This window comes from Propithecus coquereli, unplaced genomic scaffold (assembly GCF_000956105.1).
Source record: "Propithecus coquereli isolate 6110/MARCELLA unplaced genomic scaffold, Pcoq_1.0 Scaffold310, whole genome shotgun sequence".
NCBI lineage: Eukaryota > Metazoa > Chordata > Mammalia > Primates > Indriidae > Propithecus > Propithecus coquereli.
Window position 1 is genome coordinate 4526117 of NW_012148731.1, and position 18949 is coordinate 4545065.

At 60.4% G+C, this 18949-nt stretch overlaps 1 protein-coding gene across 1 annotated transcript; it reads left to right on the top strand.

Annotated features, from left to right (window-relative positions):
* Nucleotides 1-8837: 8837 nt before the first annotated feature.
* Nucleotides 8838-14092, top strand: SLC25A47 (solute carrier family 25, member 47). The gene is made up of 6 exons (XM_012650093.1): nt 8838-8942; nt 10736-10779; nt 11114-11185; nt 11847-12029; nt 12961-13264; nt 13581-14092. The coding sequence occupies exons 1-6, from the start codon at nt 8915-8917 to the stop codon at nt 13859-13861; spliced, it is 912 nt and encodes a 303-aa protein (XP_012505547.1). The 5' UTR covers nt 8838-8914; the 3' UTR covers nt 13862-14092.
* Nucleotides 14093-18949: the final 4857 nt, after the last annotated feature.

The following is an 18949-nucleotide window of genomic DNA, read 5'->3' on the forward strand; positions in this document are numbered from 1 at the left end:
GGCACTCTAGCCCGGGCAACAGAGTGAGACTCTGTCTCAAAAAAAAAAAAAAAATTAAAATTGTCGGAACAGTTCCTCTCTGTTGAGCTGCCATTGGCCTGGGTGAGAAGGAGCTGCGGAGATGCAGGAATGGAGCTCAGCTCTCCTGGGGGGTGGGGGTGTGCGCAGAGCCCGGCCCTGTCCCATCAGCTTGGACTCGAAAGCCGGGGTCGCCTCCCAGCCTGAACGTGGGGCGCTCAGGTAGCCTCAGAGCCCTGCTGAGTGTCCTGGGCCACATTTCTCCTCTCCGGCCCTCTGGGCATGGGGTTCGCCAGTACATCCCTGTGTGGCTGAGTCACCTCCCAGGGTACGCTAAAAAGACAGATTCCCGGGCCTGGCGCCCGACCTAAGGAGTCAGACGCAGGGAGCAGGTGGGAGTGAAACTGCGTTTAAACCAGCCTCTCAGTGGTTCTCAGGTGGGCTTGGGGACGGCGGGTTGAGACCGCCAGCAAGGACGGGTTTGGGAAGCTCCCACTCCAACAGTCTTGCTTTTAAAGCTCAGCTCAAGGATCGCTTGAGCTCAGGAGTTCAAGACCAGCTTCTCTACTAAAAAAAATAGGGAAGAAAACGGCGGGGGTGGGAGCAAAAAGAAAAAAAAAATCTCGGCTCAGTCCCCTCCTTGCCTGTGACCCCAGGAGCCTTCTTTGCCTCAGGTTAGTCATCTGTGAAATGGGCTGGGGAGGGTTCTAGGGGCCAGCGGGGAACCTCACCAAGCCGGGCTCTTCCCACAGCGAGACCGCTGGCTGCGCCTGCATCTGTGTCAGGCCGGCAGGGGAGAGTTAACTGATTAATCAGCTGAAGTACGGGAGGTTTCCCGAGGGCATCTGCCACTGAACGGGTGGGGGAGATACTGGCCCTGGCTGGCAGATGTCCCAAATGGCTGAAGACTGCAGCAAACAGGTTGGGTGGCTTTGCGGTCAGGGGCTGGGGACTGAGCTGTTGGTTGGACACCTGGAACTCAGTAACAACGGCCTACAGGTCTCTCTGGCTGTGAGTCTCGACCCCACCTTCCCAGCAAGTCCCCTCTGGGACTCAGAGGGTGGAGGGCCTGGGACCCCCTGGGGACAACCTCCCAAGTCCATCGGGACCAAATTTCTTTTCTCTCCCTTGAATTTAGTCAACCCCACAGTCAGGACCACGTCGCTTGGGCTTCTTGCATTTCCATTGGTGGGGAACACTTACAGTTCCCCAGTGCCACCATTCCCGTGAGTTGTGGACTCAGGGCATGCTGAGGCCATTCAGAGCATGCTTGATGCCGGCTTTCGAGGGGGCCAAGAGGCCTGAGAGAGGCTCAGACCAGATTACGAGATGACCAGAAACTCAAGATGGGGGTGATATAAATAGACACACGGCTCATGCTGCTTGAATAAAAATAGAGCTGGAGGCCGGGCGCGGTGGCTCACGCCTGTAATCCTAGCACTCTGGGAGGCCGAGGTGGGAGGATCACTTGAGCTCAGGAGTTTGAGACCAGCCTGAGCAAGAGCGGGACCCCATCTGTACTAAAAATAGAAAAATTAGTCAGGCGTGGTGGCACGTGCCTATAGTCCCAGCTACTCAGGAGGCTGAGGCAGAAGGATTACTCGAACCCAGGAGTTTGAGGCTGCAGTGAGCTACGATGATGCCACTGCACCCTAGCCTGGTGAACAGAGCGAGATCCTGTCTCAAAAAAAAAAAGAGAGAGCTGAAAGGGCCTGTGCTTAGGGATTGCCCCAAAGGCCAAGGGAGTGGTCCTGGCCACCTGGTCAGGACAGAGATGGGCCGGGCGGGGGGAACTGAGCGGGACACAGTGCGTGTTTGCTGCTGTTGCCCAGGGCTCGTGAAAGCCAGCTGGGGCCCTGCCATGAGCTGGCCTGGTTGTGCCCTCTCTTCCGGGTTCCCATTGTCAGAGTAGGGGACAGCTGGGTGGGCAGGCTGCCCCAGGCCTATTGCCAGTACAAACAGGCACCCGAAGGGTTAGAGCTCTTTTAGAATTTGTCTAGCAAGTTTTCCGGTCCTCACCAGAAGATGCGCCCCCCCCCCCCCCCCCCGCCCACCCCACCAAAAAAAAAATAGAAAAACAAACAAATAGGCACCAGAGGGCAGTGGCCAGAGTAGTAGGGTGAGCCGGAGATGGCACGTGGTGGGGAGGGGCTGCTGGCAGAGAGCTTGACTGTACTGAGCCCAGAGGTGTGTCAGGCCCCTCCGGGAGTAGGACATGGGGCCAGGGGAAGGGATGGGAAGAAAGCCCCTCGGTGTCCTGGAGCTGGGAGTGCTGCAGTCATTACAGAACCCTGGAGTGGGACTTCTCGTATTCCAGAACCTCTTGCCGGAGCAGGAGGAGTTCATAAGCCGCCAAGTGTGTGGCGTTCTCGTCATGGCAGCCCGAATGGACTAAGGGACACTCTAGAGTGGAGGGCGCTGCAGCATCACCATTGTTCGTTTCTCTGTGTTCACGCCTGTCTTCCATTAGAAGGGGGCCTCCACGAGGGCAGAGCCTTTGTCCCCTTCGCCAACGCCAGACAGGGCCTGGCCAAGGGAGGTGCTCGGTTCTGGGTTTGGGGTGCTGGGGGTGGCAGAAGCTTCTGGCAATGGCTTCGTGCCCAATGGCACCCAATGGGCCTTGGGTGCTTGTGTGTCCCTCCCTCGGAAGGCATCCTGGTCTTCCCTGTCCAGCCTCAGGCAGTCGCCTGCCCTGAATGTGCCAGGGCCCTGCAGGGCCATGTCTTCCTGGGGCAGATGTCCCCCCTCTCCTGGACCCAGAATCTTCCCTCTGCCACCTGACCCTGCTTCAGGCTGTGCCCTCTGGAGCCCCCGTGGCAGGCCTTGGGGTAATTTGTCATGCAGGCGGAGACAATACACTCCGCAGCCAGGCTGGGGCTGCAGGTGGGCGAGGGCAGTATCTGAGTCATTTCTCGGTCCCACTGCCCAGCATGGGGTCTGGCGCAGGAGGGGCACACTGGAATGGATGGACGAATGAATAACTGACAGTGATCAACAGCTTCCTTTCCCAAAACGATCAGATAGGACAGGCATTAGACCCTGCTTTTGAGGCCTCCCATTCCTCAATTTAACCCCCTTGTGCCTAGAATCTGGGTGGGGTCAGAGGGCATCTCGTCCAGGTGAGAACCCTGAGGCACAGGACAAGTGGCCTTCTCCGCCCTTCCAGCCAGTGGACTCCAGGGTTGACGGTGTCCCTGGGCAGGGCACCAAGGGCTGGAAAGAGGCTGGACACGTGGCCAAGAGGAGGTGCTGTGAGAGCAGCCCAGAAAGGGCGTAGGCACCTGGGAACTGGGAAGGGACGAGGCCAGGCTGTGGGTGGGGGCAGGAGCCGGGCCCGCCCCAGACAGCCGGCGCAGGAACGAGTCCCCGGCAAGCCTGAGGCTGCTGTCGGTGGGCTCCCTGCATTTCGATTCTGCCTCTGTCTGGTGGCTACCGTCGGGGCGGTCAGAATCCTTACCTCTTTAACCTGCCACAGGTAGCTGTTGTCCCTGTTAACAGAGAGGGAAACTGAGGCACAGGGGTTGAGTCAATTGGCTGTGGTGTCATCTGTGGCAAAACCGGGCTTCAAATTCCAGGTCTTTTCCTGAATTCTCATCTGCCGCCTCTGTCCAGACCATGGGATCCTCATCTGTAACTCAAGGGTGGTTCCAGGGGGCCAGGCAGTGGGTTTGACGCCTGTGAAGAGCTCAGTGGGAAAGGCAGCATGTAGTGCCTCTTCCAGCGGAGTGGGAGCCCAAGCTGGGGGGCAGCCCTGTCTGTACCCCCTCTTCCAGCGAGGAGGCACAGGCAGGAGAGGCGGCAGTGGACGGCCTGTGAGAACTTTGTAGCTCAGCGCTCTACCCTGGGGCCACGCAGGCTTGGAGGCCCCAGGATGGCAGAGGGAGGCCCGCGTGTCTGGAAGGACTGAGGGGGCTTGTCCCGCCTCACACACGAGGTACGCCCCAGAGACACACCCGCCCCCTCCCAGAGTGGGTGAGACCGCATCTGCCTGGGGCCACGTGGCCTGCAGCGACCAGCTGGGCTCTGTGCAAACCCAAGCAGACCTTGGCAGGGGCCAAGCCCAGAATGTACAGGTGCAGGTGTCCTGGGTACAGGGCTGGCTTGTCCCATTTTAAAGATGAAGAAACTGAGGCTCAGATAGATCACCGAGTGAGCCAGGTGAGAATCTGGGGCCTTCTGACTTTGTTCAGACTTGCCAAGGAGCCATTTTCTGGAAAGGCCAGGGCTGCCGATTTTCTCTGGAGCAGGGCCAGCCCCCAGGGCCCGCTCTGGGCTTCTGAGACAGGATCCATTCTCTGGAGATCCCACTGTCCCTCCTCAGCCACTCCATATCCTGCCAAAATGGCAAAATCTGTCAAAATTAAAAATACGTCAAGTATGTTTGTTTTTTTGTTTTTTGTTGAGACAGAGTCTCACTCTGTCACCTGGGCTAGAGTGCTGTGGCGTCACCCTAGCTCACTGCAACCTCCAACTCCTGGGCTCAAGTGATCCTCCTGCCTCGGCCTCCCAGAGTGCTGGGATCACAGGCGTGCGCCACCATGCCCAGCCAGCCAAGTACGTTTGACCTAGTGATCTCCCCTCGGAAATATGCCCGCCTGAAACACGGAAGGCCCCAAATGGTGTTTCCTGGAGCACTCTCTGTAATAAACTGCAGACAAGCCCCAAGTACCTGCGATTTAATCACAAAGTTAAATCATAACGGTCGTATTTGTAGAGTGCCTGCTGCCTGCCTGGCACAGCTGCAGAGCTTTACAGCTATGACACTCGGGTCCTCCCTACAACCATATGGAGTTAGGTCATAGAATTTCCATTTTACAGATGAGGAAACTGAGGCCCAGGCAGGCTAAGGGATTCATCCAGGTCATGCAACTCGAAGTGGCTGAGCCAGGGCCAAGTTCAGGCAGCCTGCTAGAGCCTCTGGCCCCGTGATTGCTTGGCCATGCTGAGGGGTGCGGTGGATGTGCACAAGAAGGCAGTGGGTCCCCAGGGACCCAAGCAGCAAGGCGTCCAGACACACCGACAGGGAGAGGAAGCAAATGGCAAAACCATATTAGAAAAAAAAATATGGCCAGGTGTGGCAGCTCATGCCTGTAATCCCAGCACTTCGGGAGGCCAAGGCAGGAGGATCGTTTGAGACCAGGAGTTTGAGACCAGCCTGGGCAACACAGTGAGACCCCATCTCTACAAAAAAATAGAGAAATTAGCCAGGTATGGTGGCACACACCTGTAGTCCCAGCTACTCGGAGGCTGAAGCAGGAAGATAGCTTGAGCCCAGAAGTTTGAGGTTGCTGTGAGCTAGGCTGATGCCACGGCACTCCAGCCTGAGTAACAGAGTGAGACCCTATCTCTAAAAAAAAAAAAAAAAAATAGAAAAAGAAAAGGAAAGAAAAGAAAAGCATTAGCATTGGCTGGAATTCACAGGGAGGCGGATCCCCAGGCCTGGGTATGGGACTTTCGCTTTCTGTGCTGGCTCCACCTCTCCTATCTGGATTCGTTTTTCAATAACATGTAGTTATTCCTTTAGTTTCTGAAGACAGTTTGAAAAAGAAAAAAAATCAAAAGCAGAAGTGCATTTTGGAATGTGCCCACCCTTCCACAGCACCTGGGCCGAAAGCCCTCCTGCCCAGCAGGGCCTGCACTCCCCGCCGCTCCGGGCCACGCTTGGGTTACTTGTGCGATGTCTGTCGCCCCCTAGAGGACTCCAGGCCTTCCTCGCGGAGGCCGGGCGGACAGGTGCACAGAGCGGGTCTTGGGGGCGGGCGGAGGCCTAAAGTCAGCCTGGACAACAACAACAGGAACCCGGCCGTCGGAGGGGTGGCCCGAGGCCAGTGGGCACCGGGGGGCTCCCCCTCCTGCCATCCACGAAAGAGCCAAGGTCCACTGCCAGTTGGAGAAATGGACGCAGAGAGGTCACGCACTGGCCCAAGGTCACACAGCTGGGAGAGGCAGAGCCCTGGCCCAAGCCCAGGCTGAGGGCTCCTCCTCCGACCCACGTGGGACTCGCCCCTGGCCAAGGCCACAGCTAGTCCTCGATGTGGCCTCCCTCGAAGGAGGCTGGGCAGGGTCCGGGCAGCTCCATTCTTGTTCATGCTACTTTTTTTTTTTTTTTTTGAGACAGAGTCTCACTTTGTTGCCCGGGCTAGAGTGAGTGCCGTGGCGTCAGCCTAGCTCACGGCAACCTCAAACTCCTGGGCTCAAGTGATCCTCCTGCCTCAGCCTCCCGCGTAGCTGGGACTACAGGCATGCACCACCACGCCCGGCTAATTTTTTCTATGTATTTTTAGTTGTCCAATTAATTTCTTTCTATTTTTGGTAGAGACAGAGTCCTGCTCTTGCTCAAGCTGGGCTCAAACTCCTGAGCTCAAACAATCCGCCCGCCTCGGGCTCCCAGAGTGCTAGGATTACAGGCGTGAGCCACCGCGCCCAGCCATGCTGCTTTTTATTATGTCCTATGACAACAGGTCCTACGCCTGGCAACGCAGGGCTGGGCAGCTCTCTGGATGTGGGGTAGGGGGAGAAAGATAGGTGTCCGGGGCTTCTGGCTCAGGTGCCATGGGGCGGGTGGCACTTGTGTGTTGGACACTCTGCAGGAAACATGGGACGGAGTGGTCCCTGTTCTTTCTGTTAGACAACATGCTTCACACTCCCTCCAAGGTTATTGGCTTCTCAAGTGCAGCATCTGCAACTGACCCTGAGTCCCAGCTGCATTTGCCTTGCCCAGAACAGGCCCCTCGCCTCCTTCCTCTAGGCCCCATGCTTCTATTAATGCGGCCTCAGCATTTGGCTGGCCAATCCCACAGGGACATGCCCGGAGCTTGCCCTGAGTGGTCATAGACACGAGGCCAGTACTGTCCTCATTTCGTAGGTCCAGAAGTGGAGGCACAGAGGTTGAGGGAGGTGGCCCGAGGTCTCGCAGCCATGAGTGGCGGAGCTGGATTTGCAGGCAGGCAGCCTAGCCCCCGACCAGACGCTGAGCTTCGTCTCCCTAACAGCCAGGACCAGCGTCAGGACTGGCCTTGGATGGGCCACTGCCTGCCCTTTGCCCTTTGCCGTGGCAGCTGGCACTGCCTGTCCTTCGTCCCCCACTTGCCCACACACACACAGGCTGGTAGGGGGAATGTCCCTGGTCATCACCCAGCCCGTTCAAGGCCAGCCTGCCGGCCAGCTCACCAGAGACAGGAAGTCAAGTGGACAGGAAGACTCTTGCCCCACTGCCCTGCCCGTAAGGACACTCAGACAGGGCTGCCTGGAGCCCTCTCCCCATCCCACTGCTTTCTGCTCAGGAGCTGTGTGGCCCTGGCACATGCAAGGCCTTTCTGAACGTCAGTGTCCCCATGGTCACCTTACAGGGCTGCAGCGTAGTCACACAGGGCGTGCACAAAGCCCCTGTGAGAGTCCACGGGGTGATGGCCACCAAGACATGGCTCACAGCACCAGGGCTGTCCCTGTGCTGGCCTCGATGTCACGGAGGGCGGGTTGGGTGAGAGCAGCAGGGGATCAGATCCAGCTCTGCAGCTTTTTTTTTTTTTTTTTTTGAGACAGAGTCTCACTCTCTTGCCTGGGGCCAGTGCCGTGGCGTCAGCCTAGCTCACAGCAACCTCACACTCCTGGGCTCAAGCGATCCTCCTGCCTCAGCCTCCCGAGTAGCTGGGACCACAGGCACATGCCACCGTGCCCGGCTAATTTTTTAGCTGTCCAATTAATTTCTTTCTATTTTTAGTAGAGACGGGGTCTCGCTCTTGCTCAGGCTGGTCTCGAACTCCTGAGCTCAGAACGATCCGCCCGCCTCGGCCTCCCAGAGTGCTAGGATTACAGGCGTGAGCCACCACGCCCGGCCTCAGCTCTACTGCTTTTGTGCCTCCGACAAGCCCGCTTTCTGGGCCTCAGTGGCTCCATCTGTAAAATGGGGACCACTGGTGGTGCCCCGCCTCCCTCCTGGGGCTGCGAGGAGGGGTCCAGGAGCTAGGCAGTGAGGAGACGTGATAAACTGTGGAGTGGGGACCTGTGCCGCGGGGGGAGGGTGGGGGGAGGGTGTCACTGTGTGTGCACTGTTGTCACTGTGTACCATCATTGCACATGGCCAGCAGACAGCAGTGCCTCCTGGTGGATGGCGTCCCCTTGGGAGAGCCCCGGCCAGCTTGCTTAGAGGCTCAGTCGGCAGCCCTGTCCCCGGTTCATGCTGGGCACGGGGGACTCAGTGGGGCAAACCCGGCTGCGGCCTCTGGAGCAGAGGACAACAGGGGACCAGGGCGGCGGGGGGTGGGGGCAGACGTGGGTGCTGAGCCCAGGCAGGCTTGGGCCAGCCTCCCCTGCACTCAGTCCTCCCTGGCCCGTCACCCCCACTCCCTCCCTCCCTGCCACTGGAGCGATGGGAGGACAGGGACGGCTCTTGTTTGCCTAGTGCAGCCTCAGCTCAGAGTGTTTGTTGAATGAATATGTGAGAGAGCTTTGAGGGCTCCCCAGGCAGGAGTCCTGAGCAAATCCAGGGCAGTCAAGAGGCCCAGAGGACACAGCGAAGGCCTGAGCTGGGGCTTGCAGGGGCCAGCGGCGGGGCAGTGATCCTGCCCCCGGTCCCTGCCCCCGCCAGTGACCTCTCACAGACTTCCCAGATACCTGGTCCCCAGGACACTGGGACAAGGGTCCCTAAGGGGAGGGGTGGGAAGGAGTCCAGCTGTGTGGCACGTGGTCGTGGGCATCGACCTGCTGCCTCTCAGCACAGCTGGGGCCCCGCCTTTGGGCCACTGTCAACAAGCTCTGGCTTCCTGCCCCCTGCCCCCCACCGCAGGTATTTAAGGTCTGGGAGGAGCGGGCGGGCGGTGTTGAGGCCACCCCGGTGGTGGCACCAGCGCACTCCAGGGCAGCAGACCCAGGGCCTTTCCTCCCAGCTGCGTTGTTCATGGATTTTGTCGCTGGAGCCCTGGGAGGTAACAGACAGGGGCGGCGGGCGTGCGGGGCACCAGGAGGGGCTGGGGGACAGGCTTCCGGCAGCAGTGGGGTTTGAGGAGCTCCCTGGTGTGGACCGTGGCAGCTGGAAGGAGAGAGCAGGCTCCTGGGAGACACAGGCTGGGTGCGGCGGCGACCCGGCCTGGGAGGAGGAGCAGGGTCGTCTGCACTGGCCTGGGGGCTTGGGCAGGAGGCCGAGGGTAGGCTGGGGACGGGACTGTGGTCCAGACATGGGGGCCACTCGGGAGGCCGAGGGTCATTGCCATCCGGGCTGGGAGTCCTTGGCGTGTGAAAGGATGATTGAGCCACAGCCTGAGAGGCCCCAGGGGAGGGTGGAGAGTGAGGGGACACAGGCCTGGGTCCTGGAGGTCCCCAGCCCGCCCACTGCTCTGGCTGTGTGTGCCTGGCTGGGTCTCTGGAGAAAGGGCTCTTTGCAACAGACCCAGAGAGATAAGCGGCCCCTTGGGACACAGGCTCAGAGGCCGTCGACCCTGCAGGCCGTGGGCTGTTTTGAGCGAGGCACTGTGGCCTTGCTCGTCTTGTGAAACAGCAGTGGGCAGCGTCGATGCTTCTGGGAATAGCACTGGGGGTGAGGGGAGGGGCGCGGCTCCCAGCCTGGGGAAAGACCAGGGCCCTGGCCCCACCAGTGGGCTTCCTGAGGTCCTACTCTGCGCCAGCCGAGGCCGACTGCTCCCAAGCCTGGCGTCCTTCCTCCGGAGCCCTTGGGAAGGCGTGGGTGGAAGGGCCCCGCTCTGTGCCTGGCCCCGGGCCTTGTCCCCGAGGAGCGCTAGGTCTGGAGGTGGAGATGGCATGGGTGGGACGGCAGCAAGGCCATCTCTGATCAACATGTTTCCAGGCACAGAGGTCAGGGAGGGCTCCAGGGAGGCGGTGACGCTGTGGTGGGGTTTTGAAGGGCCAGCTGGAGTCCAGTGAGGTGTGTGAGGGCACTTCTGCCCAAGCCACTCAGTCTTTCGCTCGTTCACGCATTCTTCGATTCATGAGTATGTATCCAGGCCTGGGAGGCAGTGAATAGGCCACAGGCCCGTGCACCGTCGTCCTCCGACTGCCTTCACACGCCCCCTCAGGGCAGGGCACGGCCCCCCCAGGGACCTGCCTGTTCCTTCTCTGGCTTGTCCCTCGGACATGGAGGCCCTGGTGTCAGGAAGGAGAGGGGAACAGGACAGCGGCACCCGGGCGCCCTGGCGGAGGGTGAAGGGCCCTGGTCCAAAGCCTGGCCTGGCGCCCGAGGCCTCTGCAAGGCGTGGACTCTCGCCGCATTCTGCTCCACGCACACGGTGGCTCCAGGCGGTGCTGGCTTGTCACAAAGCCCGGGGCGAGCCTGGGCTTCCCTCCTCCCCGCCGCAGCTGAAATGTGCAGTTACCTCCCGGCTTGTGCGCAAACCCTCACAGACTGCCGGCTCGCGGCAAGCGCGGAGCAAGGGTCAGACCAGAAGTTCTCCCCAAACACGACACTACGGGGAGGCCGAGGAATGTCCTTGGCACGAGGTGATGAGGACAGGGCACCACTGGGCCAAGACTCGGGGCAGGACAATCACTGGCGAACCTGGCGGAACTCACCTGGAGGCTGCCCCTCACCTGCAACGTGGGGGTTGCTCTCGGCATGGACGGGGCCTGGTGCAGACCGGACAGGCAGGGGGTCTGCTCTCGGCGGGGGCCCAGTCGGGGCTCACCCTCCGCCATGCCCCGTACAGCGAGCTCACGCTGCTTGCGAGCCTGTCTCCCACTCTCCTCACGGGCTCTGCTTTCCTTCCAGGTGTCTGCGGTGTTGCTGTGGGCTACCCCCTGGACACGGTGAAGGTGCAGCAATGGCCCGCCCCCACCCCAGGGCCCCTCGGTGTGTCTATCCTGCACCCCCATCCATGGCCAGAAGACTTTCTAGAATGCTAATCAGACCCAGCCCTCTCCTGCTCAAATGCCTTCAATGGCTCCCCATGGTCCCTGGGACTATTTCAGTCTCTCTTTCTCAACCCCAGGCCTCAGGTTTCTCATCTTAAATGGGGCTCATTGTCCCCACTCTGCTTACAGACCAGCATGGCCATGACAAGCAAGGGTGACTCTGCTCTTCCCCAGGGCCTGCTGACCATGCCCTAGGCCTGGAGCCACCCTGTCCTGAAGCCCACTTCTCCCCTAGGTCAGGATCCAGACGGAGCCAAAGTACACAGGCATCTGGCACTGTGTCCGGGACACATATCGCCAAGAGCGGGTAGGCCTGGGGCCAGGGGATGGGCAGGGGGCCAGGGAGGGGGACGTCGGGGCCTTGGGCCCTAGCCCTGCCACTGACCAGCCAGTGGGTGATGCCTCAGCTCTGACCTTCCGAGTGGGAATAACTGTGCCGACCTCATGGGCTCCTCCGTGGACGAGGGGCTCAGAACCGGGTTCCTGACCCCAGCAGAGGGTCTAGAGGTGGCCTTGAAGGTTGGGGAAGGGACCCATGTGTTGCATTCCTGTCCCCTCCAGGGCAGGCACCTCCTGAAGGCAGTGCTGGATGGAGTCATCAGGGGTCTCAGGGTCCTGCTCAGACCCCATCCAGGGAAAGGACTTGGGGACACTTCCCAAAGTGAACTTGGGGTTCCGTGCAGGCCAAGAGTTAGCCCATGAAGAGCAGCAATGAGAGAACACGTTCGTTCTCTGTTATCATCAAACAGCTGCCCCAGTCAGGCCTGGCCCCGCCCCAGCCTCGCAAGTGGAGTATCATGAGCCTATGTGGCAGCTGAGGAAACAAGGCCCCGAGGCCGTGCCTTGCCCAACTATGGGCACGAGGGCGGCAGAGCGGTGAACCGCAGCTCCCGGGCCTGGCGCCGGGCTCCCTTGCGCGGGGCCCTCCTCCTGCCTGGCTTCTGGCCTGACTCTCGCCTGTCCGCCAGGTGTGGGGCTTCTACAGGGGCCTCTCGCTGCCCGTGTGCACCGTGTCCCTGGTCTCGTCTGTGTCTTTCGGCACCTACCGCCACTGCCTGGCGCACATCTGCCGGTTCCGGTACGGCAGTGCCGAGGCCAAGCCCGCCAAGGCTGACATCACGCTCTCGGGATGCGCCTCTGGCCTCGTCCGTGTAAGTGAGGGCGGCAGGGCCAGGGAAGGCCTCGGAGAGACTAAGGTGGGGAAACCGAGGCTTGGGAAGGGCAGACTGGAGGCCACACATGGAGCCGGGGGACGGTGGGTGTGGAGCCAGCGTCCGGCCCGGGCTCAGCAGCGCACGGATGAGGGGTTTCAGCTGTCCTGCCCGCGCAGTCTGGGGGCGTGGGGGTGGGCTGAACAAAGGGACTCTCCCTGCCAGGGTCTGGGGACCCAGAGAGACAGAAAGTCACCTAGCAGCCACCACGGGGAGCTGAATAGGCAGGCCCGGGGGTGCAGAGATGCCTGGACACAGTCGGTGGCTGCCACAGACACTTGGCGTTCCTCATTGCCAAGTGTGCACGGAGCGCCTGCCGTGCCCGGCCGGCCGTTGGTTGCGCACAGGGGTGGCCAAGGCAGCCGTGGTCCCTGCCTCATGGCTCACACCCCAGCGGGGAGCCAGACTTCAACCAGCACAGAACCACCGGGAGCTGCCACAGGGCTGCGAGGGAAACCGAGGAAGGCGTCCAACCACGTGCAGGCAGCACAGAGGCCGAAGGCCTGGCCAACCGGTCTAGGGGACCAGGCTCGACTCCTGGTTCTGACTCTTGTTAGTTGAGTGACCTTGGGCCAGCAAGGGAGCCTCTCTGAGCTTCTGTCTCTTCGTCTGTAAGAGGCATGATGAGAATTAAGTGAGGTCATTAGTGTAAACCCCCGGCACACACACCCACAAAATGGCAGCTAATATTAGTGATATGACCATATTACTGATAATTATGGTATTAAATATGTTCACGAACCTGAGTCACAGACATTTACTTAGCTCCCTGACATTGCTGTGGCCCCATGAGGCCAACGGAGGCCAGGGACAGGGGTGTGTGGGCAGAGTTGCGAGTGCCGCCCCATCCCTGCCTCCTCCTCCGCTCCAGGTGTTCCTGACGTCACCCGCTGAGGTGGCTAAGGTGCGCCTGCAGACGCAGCAGCGGCGGCCCTCGGCCTCAGGACCCTCTGCTGTGCCCCCGCTGTGTCCTGCACCTCCTGCTGCATGTCCGGTGCCCAAGTACCGCGGGCCGCTGCACTGCCTGGCCACGGTGGCCCGTGAGGAGGGGCTGCGCGGCCTCTACAAGGGCAGCTCGGCCCTGATGTTCCGGGAGGGCCACTCCTTCGCCACCTACTTCCTCTCCTACGCCATCCTCTGCGAGTGGCTCACCCCCGCTGGCCGCAGCCAGCCAGGTGAGTGGGGCTGAGGCCCGGGTGGGCAGGGGGCCAGCCCAGCAGGAAGAGGAGGGCGAGGCGAGGTCATGCTGCATGCCGGTGCCCGGGTGGGGACTCGAACCCAGGGCTCCTACCTCCTGGGCTAGGAGCCTCAGTTCCCTCAACACCACGGGGCAGGACAGACCTGCTCTGTCTCAGTCACTGTGTGGCCTTGGCAGGTCACACCTCCCTCTCCCAAGTCTCAGTTTCCCTACTTGCACAATGAGGATGGGATGGCAGTGAGCCCAGGGTGCCCAGCGGGGCTCCCAGTCAAGGCACTGTGGTCTCTCTGCAGATGTCCTGGGTGTGCTGGTGGCCGGAGGCTGTGCAGGGGCCCTGGCCTGGGCTGTGGCCACCCCCATGGACGTGATCAAGTCACGCCTGCAGGCGGACGGGCAGGGCCAGCAGCGCTACCGGGGCCTCCTGCACTGTGTGGCGACCAGTGTGCGGGAGGAGGGGCTGCGGGTCCTTTTCAAAGGGCTGGCGCTCAACTGTTGCCGTGCCTTCCCCGTCAACATGGTGGTCTTTGTCACCTACGAGGCTGTGCTGAGGCTCACCCAGGACCTGCTCACATAGCTCGTCCCGACACCCCAGCAGCTCGCAGCGGCTGGAGGAGGCAAAGGGGAGTGCTGCTGAGGTCGGGCTCTCACAGGGCCACCAACCAGGACAGCCGGGAGCCTCCCTGTGCCGGTCAGCTGAGGCCGGAGCTTGGCCTGCCCAGCCACTGACCACAAGAAGGTCCAGGGGCTGATCTGCCATCAGCCCGGGGCTGGCCTGAGGGTCACACGAGCCAGGGAGGAGGGGGCCTCTGTTATGGGCGCATGTCACGTGGAGTCGGTCGTCATTTGGTCAGTTGTCCGTTCCAGCTTCCCTGTGGCCTCTGTCCTGATCCACGCCTTCAGAACACCCCTCCATTGGCCCAGCCGCAGGCTTCGCCACCCTCTACCCCGTCCCATCCTTCTGCCCCCACTGCCATTTCTCCCATGCTCTTCACGCACTGTCCCCTCAGAGGCAGGCGCAGCTGCTCTCCCCACCAGCCTGGGGGCTGCGGTGAGCCTGTGCTGGGCTGGCACCATGTGTGGCTCCAGGCCCGGCTTGTTCCCTGCACCAGGCTGCGCCGAGAGGACACTGCCAGGACAGCCGTGCCCACCTGGGCTTTGGCTCTGGCAGGGGCCTGGGGTCACCGTCCTTGCCCGGGAATTCAGTGCGCCCTTGCTGCTCGCACCCTCGCTCTGCCTGCAGATGCCGCACCTGCCCGTCAAGACCCCAAAGGCCGATTCGGAGCTGTTGTCAATAAAAGGTTTCTGAGGGTTCCAAGGCGGCTCAGTGGTGTTGCTCCTGGTCTGTGGGCTGCTGACCCCTTCCCTGCCTCCAGCGCATCCCGGACCCCCAGAGGCCTGCTTGCCCATGCCGGCGGTGTGTGGCCATGGCCCTGTCCAGCTCCCTTCCTGCTGGACAAGCCCCCCAGCCTGAATGGCCAGAACTCCCTCTATGCAGACGGGCACCCTGGCTGGCTCCACTCGCCCAGCTCCCGGCTGTGGGGGCCTGGCCTGTGGCTCTGAGCCCTGCCGCAGGGGTCTGTTCAGCATGACACCTGCTCTCCTCAACATCCGTCCCAAACCCACCCGCTTCCTGAGTGCAACCTGGTTCTAGCCAGTTCCTCCCAGCTGCCCCGGCTGTGAGCCGCCCCTCCAGAGGGGGTGGAGGTGGGAGGGTGCCAGGCACCTTACCCGGCTCCCGGCAGCCTGTCGCCAGCAAACAACTCAGGGAGGGAGAGGGGCTCTCTCGAGGCCACACAGCTGGGAGGGGCAGGTGGGACTTGTACCTGTGCCTCTGCGGCCCCCGGGACGGGGCCATCAGGGCCAGGGCTGGCAGGCCCAGCATGAACCCTCTGAGGCTCTACCATGGCAACCCTCGATGAAGCGGGCGCACACCTGCCTCGACTACACTCACGCGCAGACACCGGCCCTGACAGCCCGTGCGCCCAATGCCCTCCAGGTCCTGCTGAACCAAACCCTCTATTCCCAGGATGCGGGGAGACCCCCTTCCCGCGTCTGCTCCTGTCATGCTGGTCCCGTATTTGCTGTGCTCGTGGGTCCCGGACCTTATGCCCTGCACCCTTTGCCAGGGATGCCCGCCCCCGCTCTGCCTGGCTGACTGCCCCTCTCAGGCATCACCTCCTCTAGGAAGCCCTACCTGCCTCACCACCAGGCTTCCAGGTGTCTCCTGCTCTGTTCCCATGGGGACCTGGTTGGTTGTCTGTCACTCATCTGCCCCCAAGCCCGCCCCCGCGCCTGTGAGCCGCCCGAGGACAGTATGTAGCAGCTGGGCTTGGTGCATAGCAGGTGCTGAGGGGCGTGGAATGAATGAGCGAGTGGATGGGTGAACGGAGCCCTGCGGCAGATTCCTGGAAGTGCGTCCAGCTTAGAGAGTGAAAGGTGCTGAGATGCTCTGGCCAAATGCTGGGAAAAGGGCACCAGCTAATGAAAGGTTCCAAGGATCCCTCACACGCTGCCCCGGGGCCACTTCTGTCGAGAAGACACTTGTCTCTGCCTTGGGAGGAGGGTTACTGGCAGCACTGCTGGCTCCAAGGGTCCCAGTCGGGGAGGGTGTATTGGCTCCTTCTGAGCAGCTGGCTCACTGCGCTGTCACTGGGGAGGTGGCTTTGCAGGAAGGACCCTGTACATACTCTCCCTACAACCTGTTAGTGGCAAGGACCAGCGCCCTCTTTAAAAATAGAGAAGTGAAGCAGGGTAATCCTAGCACTTTCGGAGGCTGAAGCAGGAGGATTGCTTGGAGGCCAAGAATTCAGGAGTTCAAGACCAGCTTGGGCATTGGCGAGACCCCATCTCAAAAAAAAAAAAAAAAAAAAAGTGAAGGATCTGGGAGAAGGAGCTGACCTGGAATCACACGATCCGGCAGCAGCGGGGTCCTCCCGTTACGTGCGGCTGCCTTAGCAAAGCCAAGGTTGTGCGTGAAATTACAAATGGGAGATAAAGGGTGGCCCCCAGGCTCCCACAGCACAGAAGGACCAGAGCATCATGGGCCTGGGGAAGGGCTGGGGGGAGCTGTCTGCTGCTGCAGTGTGGGCTGGAGGCTGGAAGCCAGAGGCAGGCCCGTGTCCTGTTCCAGTCGCCCCTACCTGTGCCACCCCTCAGCCCCACCGCTGTTTTGTGGGCTCTTCACACACTGTCCCCCAAAGGCAGACTCAGCTGCTCCTCCCACCAGGCTGGGGGCCGTGTGGCGAGAGGCCAAGCTGGGCCAGCACCCCGTGGCCGGCCAAGTGGGCATTACCTGCTGGAGCGAAGACTGCTCTCCTGGCACTGCCCGCACCCCAGAGGGCTGAGATTGACCTCGTACCTCACCCCCAAACACCTGCTGGGCCACCACACCTGTCCCTCCTAATCCAGATGAGCCCTTTCTCAGGAAACTTCAAGAAACCAACTGGTTTTCAGCAAAATGTGGAGGAGGTGCAGAAGCCCTGCGGCTCTCCTCTGTTCTGACCAGGCCCCTGACTGCGGACCCAGGGGACTCCTCCAGACCCTGAACCCCAGGCAGCACTGCTCGCCTTTTACAGGGCAGGAGAGGGAGGTCCCGAGAGGTTAAGTGACTTGGCCAAGGTCACGCAGCTGGTGAGGGAGGAGCTTCGTGGGTGTGTTCCTCCCCGGGCCCAGGGCCCCGCCCGGGCCCTGCCAACAGATGCTCTGGCTGGTCTGTCACTGACAGCAGCAGCTCTCCCACACTGGGGACTTCGCGCGTCGGCCCTTACCTCATCCACACACTTGCACCTGTGACTTAGGCACCAGGGAGCCACACAAAGTCCTATTAGTTGTCCAGGGCAACCTGGCTCGTGAGCTACAGCATCCTGTGAAGGAAGCTCGTCCCCACTGGCCACTGCCATCCAGGCGGGCAGGGGCTGGGGCCTGGGAGGCCCAGAGGGAATGGAGGCTGGGAAGAGGAGACCTAGGTGAGGTCACGCTGCACACTGGCACTCGAGTGGAGACTTGAACTCAGGGCTCCAGCCTCCCAGGGTGGGAACCCCAGTTCCGTCAATTGCAAAACAAGCCCCCTGTGTGCGTGGAGACAGCAACACCAGGAGTCAGGGCAGCCCCACGCTGTCACAACACAAGGTCGCACATGGCCTTGGACAAGTCACGTTCCCCTATCCCAAGCCTCAGTTTCCCCACTTGCAAAATGAGGATGGACGGGTAGAGTGAGCCCTGGGCCCCATGGGAACGGGGCCTGGCCCAGCTCCCAGTCACTACAGAGCACTGCCTGAGCACCCCATGGCTGGCCCCCTCCTCCACAAAATGAGGACAACATCTGTTTGCGTTCTCTGCCAGGCCACTGGGAACATCCAGTGAGGTGAGAGAGCCTCAGGGGGACGCTGTTGGGGCCACTTCCCAGCATGAGCAACTGCAGCCTGGGCTGATTCCTGGGAGCCTGCATCTCAGCGCTGTGCGGTTTCCAAGACTGTGTGTTTTCAACCCCAGATGTGACCCCAGCACACTTTTAAGGCCATTCACCGAGGGGCCAGGGGAGGGGCCTCTGCTCCCTCCTCAGACCTCCCAGACAGAGCACAGCCACGGGGGCAGGCAGGAGCGAAGGAAGTTTATTTACTCCAACGGGCAAAGCCGTCAAGAGGAGACCCAGATTCGTCAACCGAGGGCTTTCCCTGAGATGTGGCTTTGCTTTTCCAAGCCTGCACGTGGTGTGTGACTCCAGGCAGCCTGCCCACAGACACCCGAAAGGGCCTCGAGGGCTGATGCCACGCTTTTCTAGCTACGTCCACCGCAGGGGACATGGCCAGACATGGCCAGGGCACTGCTCTGCTGACTTCTACTCCAGTCAAGTGTCAAAGCAAAGGCCACAGTCTCTCCTCAGCATCTAACACAGTCAGGGGTGAAGCCACCTCTGGTTTCTGAAGGATGGAGTGTCGAGGATTATTTGTTGGGCAAAAAATTAGTATGCTAAAGGAAAGAGCATGATTTCTGGAGTGGAATACATGCATGGTCTGGAGTTCAGTAAGTAAACTGAAAAGTTTCACCCACAAGACTCAATTTAATAAAAATTGCCTGATTCTGTCCAATATTCAATGGTAAAAGTAGCTTTTAAAGCTGGGTGGTTTCTTAGTTAAATGTTTAGCAAAGCTCTTATTGATAGATTTTTTTTTTTTGGCATGAGCTGAAATACATCTTGTGCTCATTAAACTTCCCTATGTATTGTTTCAAAATACTTTTTGGCCTTACAATAATGACATCTTGATTCCATATATGCATACATAGAATACATAGTTTTTTGCAGCATAGATTTTAAGAGTATATTTGGAAGCCCGGGATGTTTTCGAATGGACAGTCCTCTGTGGTCACGGCAGGCTGGCCAACGGACTTCCAGGCATGGGCTCCACTCCCGGGGTTGCTTTGTGGGAGAGACTCCAGCTGGATTCTCTATCTGGCCATGCAAAGTTAGCCAGCACCCTATCACCCCACAGTGTCTTGCCCACAAGAGACAGCAGTGATAAAAGTCACAGGAAGAAACAGTATTGAGAACACTCAGGGGCTTGGAGACATCAGGCCCAGTAATTACCATGTGACAGAAGTCTACAGGTAGCGGTGCTTTGATTGGGCTGGGATTACTGATACATTACATCTCTTTATATGCATA

Excerpts from the sequence above, each read along its gene's own strand:
- SLC25A47 (XM_012650093.1), top strand. The coding sequence starts at position 8,915 with ATGGATTTTGTCGCTGGAGCCCTGGGAG. Across the intron at positions 8,943-10,735 it reads TGTCGCTGGAGCCCTGGGAG|GTGTCTGCGGTGTTGCTGTG; the intron begins GTAACAGACAGG and ends CTTTCCTTCCAG. Across the intron at positions 10,780-11,113 it reads ACCCCCTGGACACGGTGAAG|GTCAGGATCCAGACGGAGCC; the intron begins GTGCAGCAATGG and ends CTTCTCCCCTAG.